Source organism: Plecotus auritus (assembly GCF_963455305.1).
Source record: "Plecotus auritus genome assembly, chromosome: 6".
In the NCBI taxonomy this organism is placed as follows: domain Eukaryota; kingdom Metazoa; phylum Chordata; class Mammalia; order Chiroptera; family Vespertilionidae; genus Plecotus; species Plecotus auritus.
The window spans coordinates 69,267,549-69,284,015 of NC_137773.1; the positions used below are offsets into that span (position 1 = coordinate 69,267,549).

Below are 16,467 nucleotides of genomic sequence, written 5' to 3' on the forward strand. Positions count from 1 at the left end.
ATAGGAACCTTATGCATTTTACAGCCTCTCCACGGTGTGTATAATTTCACCAGGGAAATATAAGGTCAACATTCAAAGAACATTGCTCAAATATTTCACAGGCTTATGCCGATTTTAAATATCTGTCCTTGAGTCTTAAACTGCTTGGACAGGTAGTCGGCAGCTGTTAATTTCTTTAGAGTGAATTTATAAACACCATGAATGCCTGCATGAGACCTAAAATGCACAAAGTTGAAGCAGGTGAGTAACCAACCTTGGCGAAATATCGCATCCTTGCTGCATAAAGGCACCCAAGGAAAACCAGAGACTATTAAAAATCCCAAATTCATTAGTTGATTCACTACTTTGTGTTTCTCTTCCATCTTCAAACTCCTCAGTGTGCCACTCGTAGGGGCTAAATCTGCTGACCAGGAATAAAACTACACTGACCCCAATGTAGGCAAAAACAATGCACATCCAGATTTCATAGGCTAAAGGATCAAGAAATGAAAACACTCCTGGTTTGGACTTCTGAGGCTTCTTGATCATGATAGAGATCCCGAGGCTCATAAAGGGCTTTGAGAAGTCAATCACCTCTTCTCTCACAAGGGTAATAGTTAATGGAGCAATTGCAATATCAGCTTTCTGTAAGGGAAACAAAGGAAAGTAATAGTACCTAGAGTCATGGTCATAAAGGAATCACGGTTATATTATTGGATCAAAAGGGAAGGAAAGGAAATCAAGGACATGGCCATAATTATTCCCCTGGTAGATTCCCAGTAACGAATAAACAAAAAAAAGCAATTGGTTCCACAGATATCCCTCCTTTTGATAAATACATAGTACACCCATCTGGCTTGATTATGCTAATTCCATCTTTACACTGCATCTGGGCCTTTGCCACCTTTGCACAGCATATGGCCCAGATGGTTCAAGACAGATGAAATGCCTGTCTCACTTAATCTGCACGTTTTCTTCTTACTTATCTTTAATCTTCAAATGTTCACAAGGAAATAACATAGCATTCTTAGAGTAAAGTGGGAAACCAACAACCTCAGACAAAGGTACTTTGCAGGGAGGAAGGCATTCTGTCAACAACAATTCAAATTGAATCACTTTTTATGAGAAGAGCTGTACTTACCCCATAGACAAGTTCTCCAACCATCCCATTCCAAATTTTCGTGTCTGCATCCCTGGCCCCATACTTGCCATCCCCAACAATTGTCAGCTTGTACTTGAACCCACAATGTTTGGCTATTTCTGCAGCCAAGTCAACACAGTAGCCCTCATAGCGCTCATTGCCATCAAGCATTTCATGGTTTTTCTTCATCATAACATATGGAGATTCCTATATGGAAAGACAGTGCTTTAGTTGATTAAAGTGGCTTTGTTATTTACGCTCTGAAACAAATTTTCTGGTTTAATAATTACCCCTTAGCCAGAGACATTGTAGAATCCTATATAATAAAGAGCTAGTATGCTAATTAGAGTGGATGGTGGAATGACCTTCTGGAATAGCCAGTGGGTGGGGGGCAGGGCCGCGAGGCAGCCAGGGCCGTGAGGGCCAAGCTCCTTGCATGAATTTCATGCATCGGGCCTCTAATATAGAAGAAAAGATTAAGCATAATCCTTCTGAAAAAAAAGTCTTCAAATATCTATCATTATATTTCAATAGCATGCCTTGTATCTAGCCATACCAAAGTAAACAAGAGACTCAAAAGCACAAACTGTTGGCATGTCCCCTTGTCTTGTCTGTAATTCCTAGGGTTTTGAAAGGAAGAATTCTGCTCAACAGCTATTTAATTCAACTCTGCATCCACCACACACTTATTCTATGTGAAGGCTATGCCAACCCCAAGAACCACTATTCACCCCAAACCCTATTTCACTGCTACTTCAAGCATAGGGTTCAAGCATAGCCAGTGACATACAGGTTGAAAAGATCATCGCCATGGTGAAGTTCTGATTCTACACGCTCATATTTTAGGTCTTGCTTCTTCTATCCTATCTAATAAAGAGGGAATATGCTAATTGACCATCACTCTGTCACAAAGATGGCTGCACCCACAGCTGAGGCCAAGTTCCCATAAGGAGCCTTAATGAGAAATCAGCAGGGACCTGAGGCTACACCAGGGGTGGGCAAACTTTTTGACTCGAGGGCCACAATGGGTTCTTAAACTGGACTGGAGAGCCAGAACAAAAGCATGGATGGAGTGTTTGTGTGAACTAATATAAATTCAAATTAAAGGAGCAGAGGGGAGAGTAAGAGAACCAGATAGAACAGCTGGATCTGGCCCACGGGCCGTAGTTTGCCCACGGCTGGCACCCTCCCTTGCTCCCATGGAGCTTGACAGGGGACCTCAGGCTGTGCCCCCCACCCTGGCGTCAGGCTGGGGAACCTCAGGCTGCATCCCCCACCCCAGTGCCAGGCCAGGGGACCTGAGGCCACGCCCCCTGCCCGGTGGGGCTTGATGGGGGACCTCAAGGTGCGCTTCCCGTCCTGGTGCTGGGCTAGGGGACCTCAGGCTGCTCCCCCCGCCCCAGCACCAAGCTGGGGGACCTCAGGCCATGCCCCCCACCAGGTGGGGCTTGACAGGGGATTTCAGGCCACGCCCCCCACCCAGCAGAGCTTGATGGGGGACCTCAAGGTGCACCCCCAGTGCTGGGTCGGGGGAACTCAGGCTGTGCCCCCACTCAGCGGGGCTTGATGGGGTCCTGAGGCTGTGCCCCCCTCCTGGTGCTGGGTCAGGGGACTTGAGGCTGCACCCCACCATTTGGCGGGGCTTGACGAGGGACCTCAGGCCATGCTTCCGACCCAGCGGGGCTTGACGAGGGATCTCAGGCCATGTCCCCCACCTGGCGGGGCTTGATGGAGGACCTCAAGGCATGCCCCCCACCCCGGTGTGGGCTGGGGGCCTCAGTCCACGCCCCCGTTCTGGTGCCGGGCCAGGGGACCTGAGGCTATGCCCCCTGCCCAGCAGGGCTTGACAAGGGTGGGACTGGCTGGGTCTGGATCTAGCCCAATGCGGGGGTCCGGCCAGGTCTGGGTCTCACGCAATTTTGAGGTGCATGTGGGTGGGCGGGGACTTGACTCTGGGTCCCGTGGTGCACCCCAGACTCTGACAGGAGGAAGCTTTTCTTATAAATTTTACTAATTTTCTTTCATCTCTTTCACTTCTATTATAGAGAAAGGGCAAATAGCAATATTAAATTATTTCCTCTAATTAATCCCCTTTTGATGTGCATGAATTTCGTGCACCAGGTCACTAGTGAGATATAATATCCTAGAATGATGCTACAAGGATAGCTAGTAGCTTCTCCCTGCAAACATAGGAAATAGGAAGCATGAAAAAAATGATTCAACATAGCCCAAAATTTTCCACTGAAAAGTGGCACCAAGGATACATGGGGTCTCAGTGAGGTGGTTCCTCTCAATGGCATGATTAAGGCAATAATCTGCAAATGTGTAGCTTAGACTTATTAAGATATTTCTAAATGCCAGCCAATGTTTTCATCCAAATCCTTATTAGCCTTTCTATATGTCCTCCTCAATATTGTTAGGCTAATGATTCCCACAAAATCCTATATCCAACTACCACGTTGAAACTTGGAGTTAAGAAGAAGGGAGATCCATCTTACCTTTAAGGACTTCATCTTTTATTATGAAAAAAGAGAAGTTGGCAACATTATTAAAACTTGTAAGAAATGTAAAGATAAAATATACCCACAATGGTATGGAAATGGAAAAGTTAAAGCACCTGAGCAAATACAAGGCATGCTCTTTAAGATTTTACCCAGTTGTAAAATATGGGATATGCACCAATTTATGAATTATCTGTAAAGCTAAGAGGTAGCTTAATGCTTTAGTTAGTGCTTGTGTAGTCCTTTTGCAAGAGTAAATATTCAATAAATGATTAAAACATTGCAAAAGCAACACTATGATAGTTATTGCCCTAAAACATAATCAGCAATTCTATCTGGCACATACTTTTGATAAGAAAAATAAAATATATCATAGGATTATGTAGCTAATTACCAAAATTGTAGTGACAACAACAGTCTTATTCTCAAGCCCAGAGGTATCGTTTCCAGAAGGTAGCTCAGTAAGGGTAACAACCATTTTGTCCACTTCACTCCAGTATCCAATCTGAAAAAGGTTACAGAAAGTAGGCAAATGGATAAATGACTTTTTTATTAGCAAAACATTTAATTATTTTCTAATCCATGCCTGAATCTGAAGTTATCCTCTATTAATGAGGCTTCTTCTAAACACTGATGTGTCCCTGATATATGTGAATCTAATAGGAACAGAAAGGGACTATAAAGCAAACAGAAACTATTCTTAAAAGCAGTTTGTCTTTTTATGTTCACTTGTCATATTCGCCAAGGATCATTTGTTTGGCAGTGATCATACAGAAATATAAGTAAAGTCCAAAGAGTGGCATTTTTGGTCATAAAAGTAAAATAATATATATTGAACAGTAGTGGTTATGTTTTGTCTTCTGAACCATGAACTTCCAGCAATAGTTCTTTTTCTTCTCAGCAAATTCTTTTTTCTACCATGGTCTAAAAGAAAAGTATAACAGTTCTATTTAAAGATTACATTTCAGTATTACTTACCAGAAGTGAATAGATTTGAAATAGAAAAAAAAAACCACATTTAAAAATACGCCTGGTTCTGGAAGTTGTTAAGCTCTATGTGAAGACACATCTTCAGGACTCTTTGGAAGATGAGGGGATGGGTTAGCTAACTCACCTTCTCACACAGAGATAACTGCCTTTAAATCACTAATGATTTACCTTCCGGGGCCCATTTGTTTTGAGCTCCATGATGTTAATTGTATAGTTTATTCTTTTTCCATTCTGGTCAAACTTTATATTTCCTGAGAGACCTTCAACCTGAACCTAATAAGGAAATGGGAAGGAAGCACAGTTACAAATTTATTTCAACCAAAGATACAAACTGTACAGATTACTCTCACTGGGCTCAAGTCCAGAAAACAACATTTATAAGGTTTCTTTTCAACCTCCCACCTACTTTTGTGTAGTTAGGAAAGAATACTCCCTCTATATTAAACATAAGGAATAAAAGAAGGATGACTAATTCAGCAGAGAAAAAATGATAGCCATTGTTAAATCACATGAACAATTGTGTTGAGTGACTGACCTGTTTGAGGGCCCTTTCTATTTCTACACCTTGTCCCCAGGGGACTGCTGGGTTGGCCAGACAGTCTCCTGCGTTCCCCCTTCGGGAGATTTCAATTCTCTGCTTCCGTAGGTTGCGGAAAGCTTCAGTCATCACTTGAACAGCATCATAGGTCAGAGCAGAAGTATACTGAAAAATATCACACACATTTCATGAGAATGGGAGAAAATTCAAACTCACCACCATCAAGACTGCAGTTGCCCACTATACAATACCATATCAAGTCCAAGAATTCAGACACTGTCTGTGCATCTAGAAACTCAAGAATCTAAGAGAAGTAGTACATAATATTGAGACTGTGGAAAGTATCTTGATGTGCAACATTTTCTGTTATGTTAATACTAGAGGCCTGGCACACGGAATTCATGTGCAGGTATGGTCCCTAGCCAGGCCATCTTTCCCAGCTGCCCGCAGCCGGCCCCACCCCCTGCAGCCACCCACCCCTGGTTCCCTGTTCGCCATAGGGTGATTGGTGCCTGACAGCCAGGGGAAGGGACCGAGAGGTTGACTGTTCCTGCCTGCTTGCAGGCCCCGTCCCGCCACGGGTGGCCATCAGGCAATTGGAGCCTGCCGGCTGGGGAAAGGAACCAAGAGGTGGTCAGTGCACCTCATAGTGACTGGTCCAGTAGTTGTTCTGCCATTAGGGTCAATTTGCATATTACCCTTTTATTATATAAGATAGAGGCCTGGTGCATGGGTGGGATCTGGCTGGCCTGTCCTGAAGGGGGCCCCAGATTGGGGTGGGTCAGGGCCGGCCAGGGCAAGGGGCTGTCAGGGGTTTGCAGGCTGGCCACACCCCTGATAAGGGTGGGGATCCCCACTGGTGGGCTGGGCGGCCTGAGCAAGTGGCCGCTGGGGGGTTGCAGGCCGGCCATGCCCCCGATCAGGGTGGAGGTCCCTGCTGGGGGGCAGGGCTGGCCTGGGCGTGGGGCCATGGGTGGTTTGCAGGCCGGCCACGCCCCCAGCTTTGTCAGGAAGGACGTCCAGAAGACATCCTATCTGATCTAATTAGCATATTACCCTTTTATTAGTATAGATGTCAGTTATTTCAGGTGACACCTTTTATAATAATTATGCCAATGTTTTTGTCTTTTTCTAATCATTTTCTTATTACAGCACCACTTTATGGTCTACTCTGGTGATACAGAAAATTATTAAATCAATAACTGTTTCTCCACTGTCTACTGAGAAATTCATATGAGAATAAGGAAAACATACTGATCAGTTTCACGATTCTTCATCTCTAAACAAACTTACTGATGCTCATATAACCTGCAATGGACTTTGGAGTATTTGTTTCTAATGTCCCCTAAATATTTATGGTAATCAAGTTGAACTACCACCAAACTTCGTAGTTTCTATGCCCCCTTCATGCTTCAACAGTCTATGATAACATTGGTTCCAAACCATGGTATTCAGATCCCATTGGCACAACAAGGTTATTGCAGATGCTAAGAACCAAGCAAGAAAAAAAACAAACAAAACAAAACTACATGTGTATTTAGCATTGCCTGTATTATTATGTGAACACTAGAGGCCTGATGCACTAAATTCGTGCAAGGGGCTCGGCCCTGGCAGCTGCAGCGGCTGCCTCAGCCCTCGCAGCCCTGGCTTAGTCCAGAAGGTCATCTGGACAGTAGTTCCGCTGTTGGCCGTCCAGTCTAATTAGCATATTATGCTTTTATTATTATAGATATATATATTGCCATCCATCAAATGTGTGATGCTGCTGCCAGTAATAATAAATCACATCCTATATAATAAAAGCCTAATATGCTAAGTGTCCAGTTGACTGGTCAGCCATTCAACCAATCAAAGCATAATATGCTAATGATATGCTAAGGCCGCTCAACAGCTCGCTATGATGTTCACTGACCACCAGGGGGCAGATGATCTGACCGGTAGGTTAGCTTGCTGCTGGGGTCTGGCAGATGGGGACTGAACTAAATGGGCGGGATATGCCCTGGAGCCCTCCCGCAGCCCCTCCCTGGCTGGCCAACCTCCTGCATCCCTTCCCAGCCCCAATCATGCACCAGTGGGTTCCCTTGGTCTGGCCTGCTCCCTCTCGCAATCCTGGACCCCTCGGGGGATGTTGGAGAGCTGGTTTCCGCCCAATCCCGCAGGCCAGCCGAGGGACCCCACTGGTGCATGAATCCATGCACCAGGCCTCTAGTTTTAACATAAAAGCTTTAAAGAATGCCAAGGAAATTTCTGTTATTGAGTATTTTCCAATCTGTAGGTAACAAAAGTACAGTGTAGCTGGGGGGGGGGGGGGGAGTACACTATCATACTGACTTTGTGACACTCTAAAATTCTTAACCATGAGTCCAAAATGAGCACTTAATGTTTCTAAACAATCCTCCTTTCTTTAATGACTTAGTTCTTCTACTCTCAAAAATGACTACAGTATTTTATAACTTCTTTTATCTTCACAAATACCCACGCCTCCATATACTTCTTTTGCTCTGAATTCCTGCTGATTATCTTGCCCAACATGATAAATAGAAACATCAGACAAAACCCCCTTATATGTCAACCTTACACGACCCAGCTCCACATTATCTGCTTCCCTTGTGAGTTGACATGTGAGGTGATCATACTCCTACATCAGAACAGTTACTCCAACAGTACACTCACTCACTCCCTCTGATCTTAAGGACATCACCCCCACCCCTGCCACTACACCCTCAATATCCTGCATCAGCCTTTTTTCTCTCTTTGGGTCATCTCTATTAGCAAATAAACTGCTCTGTTAGGCTCAGTCATTGAAAGAGCCATGAAGTTAAATTGCATCCCTATACTCAAACATTACTTCCTTAGTGATGCTCTTCCTGCCTAATCCACTCCCAGTCACTCTCCTTCACATGATCTTGTTTATTCTCTTCATAGCCTCTACAAGTACCTGAGTATCTTGTTCATGCATTCTTCATTTGTCTCCTTCATCTCTCTTCCCTACTAGATGTTTCCTTACTCTAGGGAAGCAGAAAACTTGTCTGATTTGTCTGACACCACTGAATTCTCAGAGTCTAGGGCAGCACTGGGCACATTGAAGAGGAAGAGAGAAAGGAAGGAAAGAAGGAAGGAAGGAAGGAAGGAAGGAAGGAAGGAAGGAAGGAAGAAAGGAAGGAAGGAAGGAAGGGAGGGAGGGAGGAATGGAGGAAGAGGGGAAGGAGAGAGGGAGGGAAGGAGGGAGGGTAAGAGGGAAGAAAGGAGGGTAGGAGCAAAGAAGGGAGGAAGAATTGAAAGGAAGGTCAGAGATCTTCATATGGTCCCCCTCTTTATGAGACTCACATTCTCTCCTAGTCCAGTGAAAAGATATATAGATGGGTAACTACAATAAACCTATTATAGTATTACTAGAGGCCCGGTGCATGAAATTCGTACACAGGTAGGGTTCCTTGGCCTGGTGGGCAATCAGGGCCGATCAGGGTCTTCCTTCTGGCTGCCAGCCAGGGCCTTCCTTCATTCCATGCCGCCCCCTGGTGGTCAGTGCATGTCATAGCAAGCAATGGAACTCCTAGTCTCCTAGTCAAACTCCCATGGGGACAGTTTGCATATTAGGCTTTTATATATATAGATGAATTGGTCTGATGGTGGATAGCTATCTGTCTTGTTTGTTTTTTAAATATGAGAGATGTTACACTAAGGCAAATGAGAAAATAATTTATGTCTTATAAATTATCCCCTCCATGCATCCAGAAAATTTTTAATTTAAATTTACAATTTATATTCAGTATTATTTTGTATTAGGTATACAGCATAGTGGTTAGATAGCCATATACTTAAAAAGTGTTTCCCTCAATATTTCCAGTACCCAACTGGCACCTTACATACTTATAACATTACTAGAGGCCTGACGCATGAAATTTGTGCATGGGGGGGGGGTGTGTCCCTCAGCCCAGCCTGCACCCTCTCCAATCTGGGACCCCTCAAGGGATGTCAGACATCCCTCTCACAATCCAGGACTGCTGGCTCCCAACTGCTCGCCTAACTGCCTTCCTCATTGCCCCTAACCACTTCTGCCTGCCAGCCTGTTCACCCCTAACCATTCCCCTGCCAGCCTGATTGGTGCCTAACTGCTCCCCTGCCAGCCTGATTGCCCCTAACTGCCCTCCTCTGCAGCCTGGTCACACCTAACTGCCCTCCCCTAGAGGCCTGGTCTCTCCCAACTGCTCTCCCCTGCAGGCCTGGGTCCCCCCCAACTGCCCTTTTCTGCAGGCCTGGTCACCCCCAACTTCCTTCCTCTGCCGGCCTGGTCACCCCTAACTGCCCTCCCAGCAGGCTTGATCACCTCCAATTGCCCTCCCTTGCAGGCCTGGTCCCTCCCAACTGCCCTCCCCTGCTGGCCTGATCACCCACAACTGCCCTTCCTTGCAGAACTGGTCCCTCCCAACTGCCCTCCCCTGCTGGCCATCTTGTGGTAGCCATCCTGTGTCCACATGGGGGCAGCCATCTTGTGTGTTGGAGTAACGGTCAATTTGCATATTACTCTTTTATTAGATAGGATAGAGGCCAGGTGCATGGGTGGGGGCTGGCTGGTTTGCCCTGAAGGGTGTCCTGGATCAGGGTGGGGGTTCCCTTGGGGCATGGGGAGGCCTGGGAGAGGGGTCTGTGGTGGTTTGCAGGCTGGCCATGCCCCCTGGCGACCAAAGTGGAGACCCTGGATCTGGTATTTATCTATCTTCTATAACTGAAACTTTGTAGCCTTGAGCGGAGGCCAGAGTAGGCCAGGGTGGGCGGAAAGCTTGGCTTCCTCCATTGTTGGGGAAACCCAAGCTTCCTCCTCGCTCTAAGGCCACAGCCATTTTTGTTGGGATTTATTTATATTCTATAATTGAAACTTTGTAGCCTTGAGTGGAGGCCAAGGCAGGCCAGGAAGCTTGGCTTCCTCCATCGTTGGGGGCAACTCAAGCCTCCTGCTCTCTCCAGCTCTGTGGCTGCTGCCATTTTTGTTGGCCTGTGACCAGGCCTGCAGGGGAGGGCAGTTAGGGGCAATCAGGCTGGCAGGGGAGCAGTTAGGCATCAATCAGGCTGGCAGGGGAATGGTTATCTTCAATTATCTTCTATAATTGAAACTTAGTAGCCTTGAGTGGACTCCAGGGCCAGCCAGGGCTGTGGGAAGCTTGGCTTCCTCCATTGTTAGGGAAACCCAAGCCTCCTGCTCGCTCCGTGGCCACAGCCATCTTGGTTGGGTTAATTTGCATAGTTGCTCCTGATTGGCTGGTGGGTGTGGCTTGTGGGTGTAGCAGAGGTATGGTCAATTTGCATATTACTCTTTTATTAGATAGGATTATTCACTCTATTCCCTATGCTGTACTTCTTAATCCCTTCACCTTTTTCACCCATCCCCCACATCTCCTCCCCTCTAGCAACCTTCAGTGTGTTCTCTGTGTCAGAATCTATTTCAATTTTGTTTATTTTGTTCCTTAGATTCCACATATATGTGAATTCATAGGGTATTTGTCTGCCTCCAAACATTTTTAAGCCTCTGTCTTTAATGGTACAATTGTAGTGTGAAATCATTCATCTAATCTGTATGAATGAGTTTAGTTGAATTGTTTTCATTTTATCATGAAAGTGAATCAAATTTAATGGGAAAGTTGGGAGGAAGAAAATGAAAAAATTTGAAGGTCATGTGTACTGCGACTGAAAACTCTTAACTGTAATGATATTCATATTTACCTCTAAATTTTCCTACTGGAAATTCTCCTCCTGTGCTAGTTAAGCAATGTCATTGCATGCCTATATGTGAGTCCTCCTTTACATATGTAGATTATCTCCTGGATGGTGGTATTGGAGTTTCCTACAAATACCTGAACTAGACAAATCTAAACAAAATCCATTACCATTTTTTCCAAAATCTGTAACCTTTCCCTTCAAAGTGTGTGTGCAAGAAATTGGCAAAATATAGTATGTTACAGATCCATGTAGGCAATTTATATTCCCAGACTTAAAATGTAATTATTGGGAACCTATCCTAAGAAAATATTATCAAATACAAATATTTTTCATACAAAGAAATAAATTTCAGTATTATTTGTACTAAATTTTTGACAGTAAGAGATGTTTAAAAACTATGCTTTCTGTCTTGAGGAAGTATTATGCAGCCATTAGAAGTGATATTAATGCCCTAGCTGGTTTTGCTCATTGGCTAGAGCATCAGCCTGTGGACTGAAGGGTCCTGAGTTCAATAAGGGCACATACCCGAGTTGCAGGCTCAATCCCCAGTGGGGGCCATATAGGAGGCAGCCTATCAATGATTCTCTCTCATCATTGATATTTCTGTCTCTCTCTCCCTCTCACTTCCTCTCTGAAATCAATAAATATATATTTTTAAAAAGTGATAATATTTTGTAACTATGTGAATAATGCTAATTATAAAATAAGTGAAAAGATTATTACAACTAATTAAAAATATTTTTCTACAAAATGAGAGTAGTTTAAAAATTCATATCCTTTTGACAAAAAAAGGGAAAGAAAAATAAAATTGTTTTTAATAATAAGGAGGAAATATACATGATTATATTTATTTTCCAATTATTCTATAGCATCCTTGTACCATTTAGAAAAAAAACACACACACCTGTGTTATATTAAAATCATTGTTTTAAATCATATCTACTTAAGAAAAGACTTAGAAAAATAAGAGCTATAAGTCAGGATTTATCTGCCTCACATGTTTGTTTCTGTTCCCTTAAAAAAAAAAAGAAAAGAAAAGAAAACATATCCATCTGCTTTCTTATACAGCAACCGGTTCCTTGCCAGTGTGATTCTCACAACAAAGGCTAGGTCACTAAGCAAGAAGCAGAACTTAAATTGAATAAATTGAATATTTCAAAAATGATTGCTATTTGCATTTGAAAATTAAGATAATAGTTAAAAGCTAAAATCTTTACTGAGTGAGCTTGCTCACATTTCCAGGAGAAAAGTATAAAGCCATCTGCTAAATGTTTGAGAGGCCTATAAAAGTTGGTAAGCTACATTAAAAAATAAGATTACTTTGAACAAACTAAAACCACTAACAGTAGTTCCATGTGGCATGTTATAAATATGATTCAGAGCCTGATTTTTCTTTTAAGAAGAAAAACCCTTTCAACCTTCTTTTCAAATGTTCAAATCTAATCAAGTCTCCAGCCCATTATCATTTTAAATTAAAAGTCACAATCATAGAAACTCAATTCTGGGCCGAGAGAAAATCAACAGCCTCTATATCCAGAGTTCCATTTTGTTTATGTTCTGCATATGTGGCTCATTTCTTTTTCTAAACAAATATGTTCACATTTTGATTGGATAGTTAAATATTTCCATTTTATCCCACCATTCACTAAACTAGATGTAAATTAATTGAAGGGGACATGATGACAGTGCATCATGGAAAACAAATGCATCATCTCTGCCCTGATGTTTATGTTCTGTGGAATCCCTCAGCGAGGCTGGAAATTTATTTTCCATGGGGGGCCATTATGGTGTGCAGTGTTATATCACAATCACATCATGTCTAGACTTTAGAAGAAATCTGGAAAAATATTTTGTTATGGACCATTTTCCAAATGCGCTTTGTATTTCATTATAAATGTATATTTATTGATACTTATTTTTCTAAAATACAATGAAATATGCATTTTAAATATGTTTCTGATGGCCAATTGTCATCAGACAATATTCTGTAATATATTACTGTGATCATTGATAATCAGAAAACAATAGTCTGACATCCAAAATAAAGAGGAAATGAAAAGTAGCTCTATGTACCTTTAGAATTTAGTGAATATGCAAGAAGTATAAATAGGCTAAAATATAAAATTTTATGGGTCATCATAATGATAGCACCTATTCCTAAATATATGTTATCTGTACCATGCTAAAATAGAAAGAAATATCACTCAAAAAAGAAGTACTAGACTTCAGGTATTAAGAAGTATTACAATATGTCCTATGAGTGGCCACTTTCCAAATTTCCCTTGAAATTGAGTTTAGTTGAGAAAGCACTGCACATAGCATCAAAAGACAGGGTTCAAGCCTTGATTTTATCATTAACTTTTCATAGTCACTTTTTAAATAGCATCAATTATTTAGTTAAATAAAAGTATTAAACACATAATGATATCTCTAGATAAATTTACACAACATAATATTCAGTTTCTTCATTCTACAATATTATCAACAGGATCAAAATTGATGAGCTCTAAGAAAAATAAGCCTGTAAGAAAAATTTCATAAACCTTTTTTTTTTTAAGATTCTTGGCAATGTCTAAGAATCAACTAGAGGCACAGGAAAAAGGATAGTATTGAATACATTATAAACTAAAAGTTATTCACTTGAATTAATTTCAAATTCAACTGCAGTCTACTTTCTGAAAAAAGAGCTGTCAGTGATAAGGTCATCTTTAATTTCCTGTAAAGCCTTTTGAATGTGCCCTTTGAAGCTTCAAAAAATCACAAAATCTTCATAAAAACAACATTAGTGGAGCAGCAGGAACTCTTATTCATTGCTGGTGGGAATGCAAAATGGTATAACCACTTTGGGAGGTAGCTTGGCAGTTTCTTACAAAACTAAACATCTTTTTACTCTATGATCCAGCAATAGCACCAGTCAGTATTTACCCAAAGGAGTTGAAACAGTATGTCTACTCAAAAACCAGCACACAGATGTCTATAGCAGCTTTATTCATAATTATCAACACTTGGAAGCAACCAAGGTGTCCTTCAGTAGCTTAATGGGAATTAAATTGTGGTGCATACAAACAGTGAAAAATTCTTGTGCTCAAAAGAAATGAGCTACCAGCCATAAAAACACCTGGAGGAACTTTAAGTGGATATACTAAGCCAGTGGTCAGCAAACCCATTAGTTAACAGAGCGGCAAACTGCGGCTCGCAAGCCGCGGTTTGCCGACCACTGTACTAAGCAAAAAAGCCAATCTGAAAAGGCTGCATACTATATGATTCCATCTATATGCTATTCTAGAAAAGGCAAAACTATGGAGAAAGTATAAAGGTCAGTGGTTGCTAGGAGATGGGAGTGGAAGGAGTGATGAATAGAAAGAGCACAGAGGAATTTTAGAACAGAGAAAATATTCTATATAAAAAACCATAAAAATGGAAGCATGTTATTAGTCCAAACCCATAGAATGTAGAACAGCAAGATTGAACCATAATGTAAGCTATGGACCTTGAGTGTGAATTCTAATAAATCTTATCACCCTGGTGAGTGAAGTGATATTGCAGGAGTCTATGTATGTGTGGGGATAGAGGGCATATGGGGAATCTCTGTACGTTTTGCTCAATTTTGTTGGGAACCTAGGAGTTCCATAAAATATAAACTCTTATTTAAAAAAAAAATACTCAACATCTTTAGTGAACACACAAGCTGTATCACATTTCCAAGGATGAAAAGACACCTCCCTTGGCAAGAAACCAACATTAACATTTTTTATTATTATTCTCTATAGTACAAATAATTTTTAACTCACTGTGATATTTTTCACTCAAGACTCTTCATGTAAAAATTATCCATTTAAATAACATATTTTTGCCAAAATTTTCCAATAGGCTATTGACCCTGACTGAAAATCTTGCTATGGACCAAGACATTTATGTCCTGAAACTTTTGATTCACTTAAGGATTCAAATTTTCAGATACACCTAATCAGATTCATCAAGATAGAAGAAGATACTCAAATCAACACACAGTATGGTTCTGATTTACCCAGAGGTAGGTAAAGGCTTTCTTAGAAGCAGATCTTTATTTTGTTGGTTACATAAATTCCTTCACTTGACTCTCCCCACTTCCTAGAAATCTTTGCAAAAAGGGAAAGTTCCTCATTTTTTTCTAATTTATGAAAAATAAAACTAATAGTTTCCAGGCTGAATTAGGATTTGATTTTGGCAGATGGAGTTCAGGGATGACTACCTGCAAGCCACTACTATCTGAGAGACAGAAGAACCATTAGCTGTTACATAGATTTAGCAAAAATTAAAATGTTAATGTTTTTTTTTATTATGTGCCTAAATTAGCTCTTTAAATAACTATGGTATTATATATCTGGAAGAAATCTTAGAGATCACCTACAATAGTTCCCTTTAGAGATAAAGAAATGTGAAAATGAGATGAACTTAGATACCTTGCATTATAATTACAAATAATAAAAACACATGTATATTTTAATGGTGTAATATATACATATTAGAGGCCCTGTGCACTAAATTTGTGCACTGGCGGGGGGTGGGGGTGTCCCTCAGCTCTCGGGGGATGTCTAACTGATGGGGAGTGGGCCTAAGCTGTCAGTCGGACATCCTTAGCACTGCTATGGAGGCAGGAGAGGCTCTTGCCACTGCCACTGAGCTCACCAGCTGTGAGCCTGGCTTCTGGCTGAGCGGCACCCTCCCTGTGGGAGCACACTGACTACCAGGGGCCAGCTCCTGCATTGAGCATCTGCCCCCTGGTGGTCAGTGCACATCATAGTGACTGGTCATTCTGCCGTTCGGTAGATTTGCATATTGCCTTTTATTATGTAGTATAATGTAACCATTTTTAAAAATTGAGAGCAGATTGGTGGTTGCTATAGGGGAGGGGGTTTGGAGGACTGGATGAAAGAGGTTAAGGGATTAAGAAGTATAAATTAGTAGCTACAAAATAGTTATGGGGATGTGAAATACAGCATAGGAAATATAGTCAATAATATTGTGATAACTATGGTGCCAGGTGAGTATTAGAAATATCAGGGGGAATCCTTTGTAAAGTATATGATCATCTAACCACTATGCTGTACACATGAAACCCGTATAAAATAATACTTAAAAGTAAACTTTAATTAAAGAATGCTTCTTTTAAAGTTAAAAATATTTCTTTACAAGATATGTAATTTTATCAATATCAAATTATTAACTTATGGGTTTATTCCAGTCATATACACATTTTTAAAACCACAAAATATAAGGATCTAAACATGTCCAGCCCATAGGTTCTCATGTGGCAAAATGCTTTAATATCAAAAGTAGGGGATTCCAATGTCAGCTGTGGTTTTGGTCAGTTAAAACATTCAAGAAGCAGAATTAATTCTATTAGGCCTCTAGGGTGCTATTTAATGCATGGCACTAATTACTGGACTGAAAAGATTATACTATTTTCAGACAGGCTTAATAACTCTCTTAGGACAGCAATTAAGAAAGTTGCAGTCTTTGCTGTAAAGTCATTTCTTGAGTAAAATGGGATTCTTGTGGGAAAGGCACTCTTTAAATGCCACACAAGTATTAGTCACATATTATTGTTAAATTCAACATCA

The 16,467-nt window shown here is 41.5% G+C and overlaps 1 protein-coding gene across 6 annotated transcripts in view; it reads right to left on the minus strand.

The window, feature by feature from the left end:
• GRIA2 (glutamate ionotropic receptor AMPA type subunit 2) overlaps nucleotides 1–16,467 on the minus strand; it is a 135,862-nt gene that overhangs the window by 30,740 nt on the left and 88,655 nt on the right. For all 6 annotated transcript variants that reach the window (XM_080675220.1, XM_080675221.1, XM_080675222.1 and 3 more), the window contains exons 7-11: nucleotides 5,147–5,314; nucleotides 4,780–4,884; nucleotides 4,016–4,126; nucleotides 1,121–1,327; nucleotides 254–624 (exon numbers count right to left, since the gene is read on the minus strand). In XM_080675220.1, the coding sequence (XP_080531346.1) occupies nucleotides 254–624; nucleotides 1,121–1,327; nucleotides 4,016–4,126; nucleotides 4,780–4,884; nucleotides 5,147–5,314 (962 nt within the window). The remainder of the gene's footprint in view (nucleotides 1–253; nucleotides 625–1,120; nucleotides 1,328–4,015; nucleotides 4,127–4,779; nucleotides 4,885–5,146; nucleotides 5,315–16,467) is intronic.